Source organism: Arvicola amphibius, chromosome 4, assembly GCF_903992535.2.
Source record: "Arvicola amphibius chromosome 4, mArvAmp1.2, whole genome shotgun sequence".
NCBI classification, from domain to species: Eukaryota; Metazoa; Chordata; class Mammalia; order Rodentia; family Cricetidae; genus Arvicola; species Arvicola amphibius.
Genome location: NC_052050.1, coordinates 91,753,386 through 91,761,741, shown reverse-complemented (window position 1 = coordinate 91,761,741; position 8,356 = coordinate 91,753,386). Strand labels below are relative to the sequence as shown.

The 8,356-nt window shown below is 50.8% G+C and overlaps 1 protein-coding gene across 1 annotated transcript; it reads right to left on the bottom strand.

Annotated features, from left to right (window-relative positions):
- Positions 1-3,487: 3,487 nt before the first annotated feature.
- On the bottom strand, positions 3,488-8,123 carry Mmp25 (matrix metallopeptidase 25). Its single transcript, XM_038329024.1, has 6 exons — positions 8,073-8,123; positions 7,614-7,854; positions 7,060-7,192; positions 4,530-4,665; positions 4,135-4,424; positions 3,488-3,694 (listed from the first exon to the last, which is right to left on the bottom strand). Exons 2-6 carry the CDS (start codon positions 7,716-7,718, stop codon positions 3,657-3,659), a joined length of 702 nt encoding a protein of 233 aa, XP_038184952.1. The 5' UTR covers positions 7,719-7,854; positions 8,073-8,123; the 3' UTR covers positions 3,488-3,656.
- Between the last annotated feature and the right edge of the window lie 233 nt (positions 8,124-8,356).

The window sequence follows — 8,356 nt, the reverse complement described above, 5'->3', positions numbered from 1 at the left end:
GTTCAGCTATTAAGGATGTTTTTTGGCTCTTCCAGAGGACCCCAGTTTGGTTTCTAGCATCCATCTCAAGTGGCTCCTGTAACTCCAGGTCTAAGGGAGTCCATACCCATCTGGCACCTGCACCCATGTGCACATACCCCCACATAGATGGATATATATATGGCTAAAAACAACAAAAATAAATCTTGAAAATAGACCGAAAGCAAACCAAACAAAAGGCAGGCAGTGGTGTGTGATGTCACTTTTGCTACACATGTACACAGGGCAGATAGCTTCATGGTCCCACACTCGCCTCTTGTCTCCTGCCCGTGCCCACTTCTTCCTTTCTATCAGGCATCCATGCCCGCCCCCCCATTTTTGAGACAGTGTATATAGACTCTCTAGACCAGGCTAGTCTAAGCTCACAGAGATCCGCCTGCCTGTCTGTCAAGTGCTGGGGTGAAAAGGGGTGCTGTCTGTCCAGGCATCCACATCCTAGATCCAAAGCCTAGAACACTCCATCCTGAGACACTCTTTGGTCACCGGGATTCTGGCTTTACCAGTTTCTGCCCTTGCTTCCCAGTCAAGCTCCCCAGGCAGTGGCGTAAACAGTCTACGCTTCCTCTTTTTTCTCACGCTTAAGGACAGTTTGAGATTCTTCTCACACCACGGAGCAAGCGGGCACAAAAAGGTCACTTGTCAGCCGAGGGGGGTGGGGGTGGCACACGCCTTTATTCCCAGTACTTCAGAGACAGAGGCAGGCAGATCTCTGTGAGTTCGAGGCCAGCCTGGTCTACAGAGCGAGTTCCAGGACAGCTAGGACTACACAGAGAAACCGTCTTGAAACAAAAAAAAGTTACTTGTCCCCACATAACTAAATTCTGGCCATGTAACGTGCTGGACTTTTCCCTGCCCTGCTGTGCTTGCTGTTTCTAACCACTTCCTCTGTATCTAACCACTTCATCGTCTTTCAGCCCATTTTTCTCCCCACCTCCGGTTTGGGTTGTTTTTTTGTTTTTGTTTATTTGGTTTTTTTCCAAGACAGCATCTCTTGCTTGCAGGCCTAGATCTCTTTACGTAGATTATTCCCTGGCTGGTTACTTGTATCAGCCACCTTGCCTTTGACTCCAAATGTTGGGATTATAGTTATGTACCACCCCGCCCAGCTCCCCATCTCTCTTCGCAGCTATCTACTTCTTAACTTCAAGGCTCTCCAATGCTCTGCTTTTGACTTTTGCAGTCTATACTTTCTTCCTGGCACCCTTTAATCCCTCCCCACGCTCAGCTCTGAGAGCAGTTGGCAACGAAGTCAGCAGCACGGGTGCCAAGGAGTGAAAAGAACACAGACCACTCAGCAAGCGGGCACTTCTTCCCTCATTTCTCAGCTGAGGACACAGAGAGCAATGAGTGGAGGAACCCGAGCGGATTCATCTTCAAAGCTGACCTGCTTGCATTGGAGACTGCAGCTCTGTGGTCTGCCAGGCTCCCAGCCTGCATCTCTAGCCTGGGTGTGCTGCAGGATACTGCCTGCTGTCATAGTCTGTGACTGACTGCAGTGGTCCTCCACACCTGGGCACCTGACCCAACTATCACCTCCCCACTCATCCCACCCCAGCACGGTAAATGACTGATACAGACCTGAAAAGAGCTGGCCTCACATCCGTGTTCAGTTCTATTCCCTCCTGCTATCCTTTCTCCTGAGAACCCTCTGCCTTGACAAACTGCTTAAGAACTTCTATCTGGCTGGATGGTGGTGGAGCACACCTTTAATCCCAGCACTCGGGAGGCAGAGGCAGGTGGATCTCTGTGAGTTCGAGCCTAGCCTGGTCTACAAAGAAAGTTTCAGGAGAGCCAGGTCTATACAGAGAAACCCTGTCTCGAAAAACAAAACAAAAAGCCAAAAGGATTGTAGCAACTTTGAGGCCAAGCTGCAGCCACATAGTGAGATGAAGGCCAACCTAGGCTACAGAGTGACCCTGTCTCAAACAAAACAAAAGAAAGAATGCTGAGCACCAGGTGTCACAGGCCAGATGGGCAAATCTTGTTCGTCTGAAGTGCATAGGTACCGGACACACTCAAGGAGAACACACCAGCCAGTAAGCTAAGTGCCTGGTAGTCAGAGGTGGGAGGAGCTGCTGAGGGGAGATAGGGTAAGGAGCATTGATGGCTGGAAAACAGAATTGTGGGTGGAGATGACATCACAGGTGAGAGTGGGCTCTAGATTACAAAGGGATGACGTCACAGGTGAGAGTGGGCTCTAGATTACAAAGGGTTTGGGAAAGTAAGTAGAATTTGAACAACAGGATTCGGGAAGCAATGGGATCACATCAAACAGTTTTGCATCCTAGACATATTCCTGGATGCATGGGGAGGTAGAATCTCAGAGAGAGGGAAAGAGGCAGTAAGTGGCCAGAAAGTCCCGGTAAGAGAATATGGGAACTGCTCATGGAGGGGCAGATCTGAGGGAAGTCAGAACAGGCCCAGCTCTGGCTGTCCTGGAACTTGTTCTATAGACCAGGCTGGCCTCAAACTTCCAGAGATCTGCCTGTCTCTGCCTCCAGAGTGCAGGGATTAAAGGTGTGTGCCACCACACCCAGTTCTGGATTCTTGCTATCTATCTTCAGCTGGTCTCGATTTCATAACCTTCCTGCCACAGCTTCTCCAGTGCTGAATTACAGATATGTGTCACCCTCAGTGCCACCACATCCGCACATGTGTCGATTAAAGCAGAAAGAGTTATCACTTCTAGGAAACCTCCCCTGCCCAAGAAACTCCTCGGGAAACTCAAGCTGAGACTTTGCTGTGGTTTCTGGCCCTCGCGTCACTGTGCACAGTGGTGACAGTCACCCTTCTGCCTAAATTGATGGGGTTTGAGTTTTTACATCATTGCATCTCTGAGCTGGGCACTTGACGAGGCAATTCTCTTTCTTTCTTTCTTTCTTTCTTTCTTTCTTTCTTTCTTTCTTTCTTTCTTTCTTTCTTTCTTTGAGACAGGGTTTCTCTGTGAAGCCCTGGTTGTCCTGGAACTCACTCTGTAGACCAGGCTGTCCTTGAACTCACAGAGACCTGCCTTTTTCTGCCTCCCAAGTGCTGGGATCAAAGGTGAGTGCCACCACTGCCTGAGCTGGGCACTTGAAAGGCCTCTGTAGTAGTGATTTTGTATTGATTTGGTTGTGCCTAGTGAACTGGCCAAACAGCAGCCCAGATGTTGTTGTGAAGGTGTTCCAGAGATCTAACTAGGATCTGCTTTCACTGAAGCCAGCCACCCCAGTGCAGAAGGGACCATATCCATCCAGCCCTAGGAACAGACACTGGGGTTTCTAGGAGGGAAGAAATTCTGTCTCAAGACAGAAATCTACCTTGAGTTTTCCTAGTCCTTTACAAATTCTGGCCATGCTAATTCCCACAATCCCCATGAGCCAACTCCTCAGAGCAAATCTGTTCGAAGACAGCCTGGGATAAACAGTGAGCTCAAAGCTAGTCTGGGCTACAATAATGAGGTCAAATCTCAAAAACAAAAGCAAAAACTTCTTTTTAAGTGCTTTTTAGGGGTCTGGGAGGGGCTGGGGACTGGAGAGGCAGTTTAGCGATTAGGAGCACTGGCTGAGCTTCCACAGGATCCAGCCTCGATTCCCAGAAACCACATGATCGATCACACCATATTTAATGCCAGTTCCTCATTCTCTTCTGGCTTCAGAGGCACCAGGCAATGCACCTGGTACACAGACATACACGCAGATAAAACACCCATATACATAAAATTAAAATTAATCAACATAAAAAAAACTTTTTTTTATTTTCTGAGATGCAAGCTCCCACTATGTAGCCATGGCCAGACTCACCATGTAGAGCAGGCTAACCTCAAATTCATAGATAGCCACCTGCTACTGTCACCTGAGTGCTGGGATTAAAGCTGTGTGTTACCATGTTGGACCGTGTGGTGTGTGTGTGTGTGTGTGTGTGTGCGTGTGTGTGTGTGTGTGTGTGTTCTGAGCCCATACGTGCCAGACAAGCAGTACACCACTGTAGTACATACCTCCAGCTTCTCTGGGGAAATCCCTGACTGACACAGCTTTTATCCATCAATTAACTTAAACCTAGTTCTTCAGCACAAAGATACAAAGAGAGAACCATTCTAAAAATGGAAACTTTTACCTTGTGACCCATAAGTCCAGGTCTCCTCATCATCGAAGTGAGTGTCTCCAGAGATGGGGTGCTCTCCAGGGAAGAAGGCATGAGCCAGGGTGCCACCAGGTCCATCAAAGGGGTAACTGTCTTGGTGATAGCCCCGGGAAAAATGGATAAGGATGTCGGGCTCCTGATGTTGAGAATCTACCTCCTGGAAGGTAAGGCCTGACTCAACAGCCCAGACAGCCAGGGCGTGACTCATGAGGGCCCGCACGATCGACTGGCTCGACTGGAAGCTCTGAGGGAAGGACTGGATACTGAGGAGAGAGGAGGAGAGCCCGTGGCTGTGGAGGTACCGGCCAGCCAGGCAAGTCTGGCACCCGGTCAGCAGGTCAAGGGGAAGCACAGGAATCAAGACCTACCTCCATGTCAGGGTGCGCTTCTTCCATACGCTGCCACTCAGAGCATAGCGACGGCGGCGCCTGACCAGCTCAGCAGCCCCCAGGATATCAGGCAGGGAGCAGCGGGGCTTGTGCATGGCAGCTATTGTTTCTGTGTCTGTGGGAGACAGGCGTGATGAGTGATAGGACAGTCCGTCGTCACGGTACCCACTAAGAAATTGACTCAATAGAGTTGAAAAGTTAGCTCAAGGGGGCTGGAGAGATGGCTCAGAGGTTAAGAGCATTGCCTGCTCTTCCAAAGGTTCTGAGTTCAATTCCCAGCAACCATATGGTGGCTCACAACCATCTGTAATGGGATCTGGTGCCCTCTTCTGGCCTGCAGACATACATGGAAGGAATGCTGTATACATAATAAGTAAATAAATATTTTTTTAAAAAAGAAAAGTTAGCTCAACACTTGAAGTCACTGGCTGCTCTTCTAGAAGGACCTGAGTTCAAGTCTCAGCACCCACCTGGTGGCTTACAATAGTCTGTAACTCCAGTTTCAGGGGACCTGACACCTTCTTCTGACCTCTATGATGCATAAACAACACACAGGCCAGACATCTGAACACATAAAATAAAAATAACTAAATTTTTAAAAAAGAAAACAAATGGCCCGAACCCAGACAGTCACTGGGAAAGCTAGCTCAAGCCAGGCGCCCTCTCTACTTGACTGTGGGTGGACTGGCCACCGCAGGAGGCACTTTCAGGCTTAAGCTGGGTCTCTTGTACCCCTTCCCTGGCCCCAGCTGGTGGATGCTGAAGGAAGGTACCCCAAAGGTGGAAGAGGTTGTATACGTATGTCTATAGAGTACGCCAGCACACCTGGGAGTGGAGACCATAGGGCAACCTTGGGTGTCTTTCCTGTGCTGTCAACCTTGGGTTTGTTTGCTTGCTTCATTGACTTTGGTTTTTTGAGACAGGATCTTTCACATGGTCCAGTACTCCCCAACTAGGTTAGACTGGCCAGTGAGCTCCAAGGATCTGCATCTTAGCCTCCACAGGGCTGAGATCACAAGGCCACTCCACCAGGCCCCTTTTCAGCTGGGTTCTAGAGCCCAAACTCAAGCCTTCAAGCTTGCAAGGTGAATGAATACTTTACCAACTAAGTCCTCTCCCCTTTCCTCTAAGACCAGAATCCAAATGACTGCGCTCTCCCCTTAAAGCTGTCCATCACTCTTTTTTTTTCTCTCCTGGTTTTTCAAAAAAAAAAAAAACAGGGGGGTTCCTCTGTGTAACTCCGACTGTCCTGGAACTTGCTCTGTAGACCAGGCTGGCCTCAAACTTGAACTCAAGAGATCTGCCTGCCTCTGCCTCCAAAATGCTGGGGTTAAAGGCGAGCACCACCACCATCCCACCTGGCTTAAGTCCTCATGGGATGCTGATCAAAGTCTGAAGACCAGCAGGGGTCTTTAGTCTGCAGCACCTCGCTATCCCTTCTTATATTCGGCCGATCTGTAAACCCCCTTTCTAACACCTCCCCTTTTCCAGGAGTCATTTCAGCTTCAAGTGAGGTCAAACTGCATCTCGCTGGCAGCAATAGCAAACAGTAACCAAGAACATAGTGACGTCATACTCTGTTCTGGGCTGAGAAGGAACAGGGAGGGAGGAGTTTTTTCCTTGAAGATTCTCCAAGTTCCCTCTGTCTTTCTATTTAACTCCACAGGCAAGCCCTTGACTCTCCCTTCAAAATATACTCTCTGCCACATCCCCACCCCTACTCCCCAGCACCACCTGCAAAAGGCTCCTTCTGGTTCTCCACCCACCCTCCACTCCTCATCAACAGACAAAGGAAGCTTAAGATCAAACCAGTACCGAGCAATGTGGCATGGCCACTGTCTCCCAACGACCCATTCAGTGAAGCTAAAACAGGAAGACTGCGTGTTCAAGAGCGGCCTAAGCAACACAGAGAACACTTGCCCCCACAAAAACAAAAATCAAAAACCTGAAAGTCAGATGAAGTTAATTCCCTCCTTCCAGCCCTGCTCCCCTGGTTTCTTGTAATACTTGGAACAAAACCTCTTTCAAGGTAACCTAATCACACCCTTGCCTAAGCCCCTCTGCTCTTCACTGCAGGCAGATAATCTGTGCCTGCCGCAGTTCTCCTGCAGTTACCCCGCCATTTCCTCCCACATGTTCCTGTGGCTATGTCCTCCTATTTGTGATCTCAGCTTGTAAGCTCACATGACACCTTTCAGAGTGGCCTGCCCAGCTAGGTGCAGGCTCAGGCTGAGGCAGGAGAATCTCAAGTTTGAGGCCAACCTGGCACCATTTGAAATCATTTTGCATATTGATGTTCTTGGTCTGTTTTTTTCTCCCTAATAATGTCAACTCCAGAGAGTGTGGACCAGACCTCTTCCATCCCTGCTGCCACATCAGAGCCTGACAAAGCCAGAACAGGACAGGGGCTGGGATCCAAGACCAGCATCTTTACGTCTCTTGGGATTCAGCGTTCCCTGCAGTTTAAAGACAGAGGCAGGACTGCCCCGTGCCTTGATGGCCTACCTACCCATTTGACCTGTCTCAGGCAGGCCGGCAAATCTCTGCATGACTTTGATCGCATCCTGCAGCTTCTCAAGGCTCTGCAGCTGGGCTTGGGAAGGATCAGCCGGAGGCAGGTAGCCATAGCGAGTCAGCCAGTCCTAGGGCATAGGAGAGGAACGATGAAGCCCTAAGACAATGGGGCTTTCCCTTCTCACCGTTATTTGAAAAGTCCAACCCTCTAGGGAATCCAGAACCAGAGCTCCTAGACCTGAACTACAGAACCCACCCCCCTTATACATACAGCCAGGGTCCCCAACCCCCAGCTTTGGGTTTGTCAGTCCTGATAGATGCAGCAGGTGAGGCCCCAGTTTCCCAATTTAGCTCCTTTCCACAGTTCCGAATCCCAGTCACCAAACCTCCAGAGCAAGCCAGCAATCCAGGAGCCCAAGAGCCCATCCCCAGACACTCTTCAGGACATTTGAATCCAGCCCCCTCTTTCCTTCAGACCCAGGAGTCCGCCCTATCCCTTTCCTTTTACAGGCTCTCTATGATCCCAGGAACCAGCGGACCCGAGCTCACCACGCCCAGGCTCATGTCCTGCGCCCTGGGAGTCCCATACACAGGCTGAAGCAGAAGAACCAGCAGCAGCACCAGTAACCGGAGATCGAGCGCCTGCAGCCTCATGGCGCGTTCAGCTTGGTCCGAGGGTCCACTCTCGAAGGGGCCCCGACTCCGTCCGCCCTGGGGGTCTGGAGGTACCCGGCGAAGATCAAGGGAGCCGACACAGGATAGTAGAGATGAGCAGGAGAGATCCGGGATCCTAGGAGACACAGCAGGGGCTGACAGGAGATAGCCGAAAGTCGAGGTGGGGCTGGGGGTCCTGGGAGCGTGGAGAAGGCACAGGACGGGACAGAGGTCCGATAAACAGGTCCACTATGGGGACCTCTCCTGTTCCCCGGCCTCCAGGTGCTGTCCCGGCCTGGGTGCTGCGCCAACTGCCCCACCTGCAAGTGAAAGCCTGGATGGGGCGGGGCTCACCGCAATAAGTACTAAGGACGCGGCGGGGAAGTAGTCCAATCTTCAGTGTCTAGCACGAAGGGGAGAACCAGGGGTTCAAACCCGCCCCCCCCCCGCGCTGGTCCTCAATGGGATGCAGGGACTCTCCGGCGAGCTCAAGGACTAGAGGTGGAGCAAGTGGTCTGATGTGTCGTCTCATCCACAGCCTCCGTCAGAAGTTTCTGTTCCCAGAAAGTGCTGTTTCAGGACTCCAGGAGCAGGCCTTGCTTCTGCTTCCTTAGGATCGTGAGCCGGGGGAGGGGTGG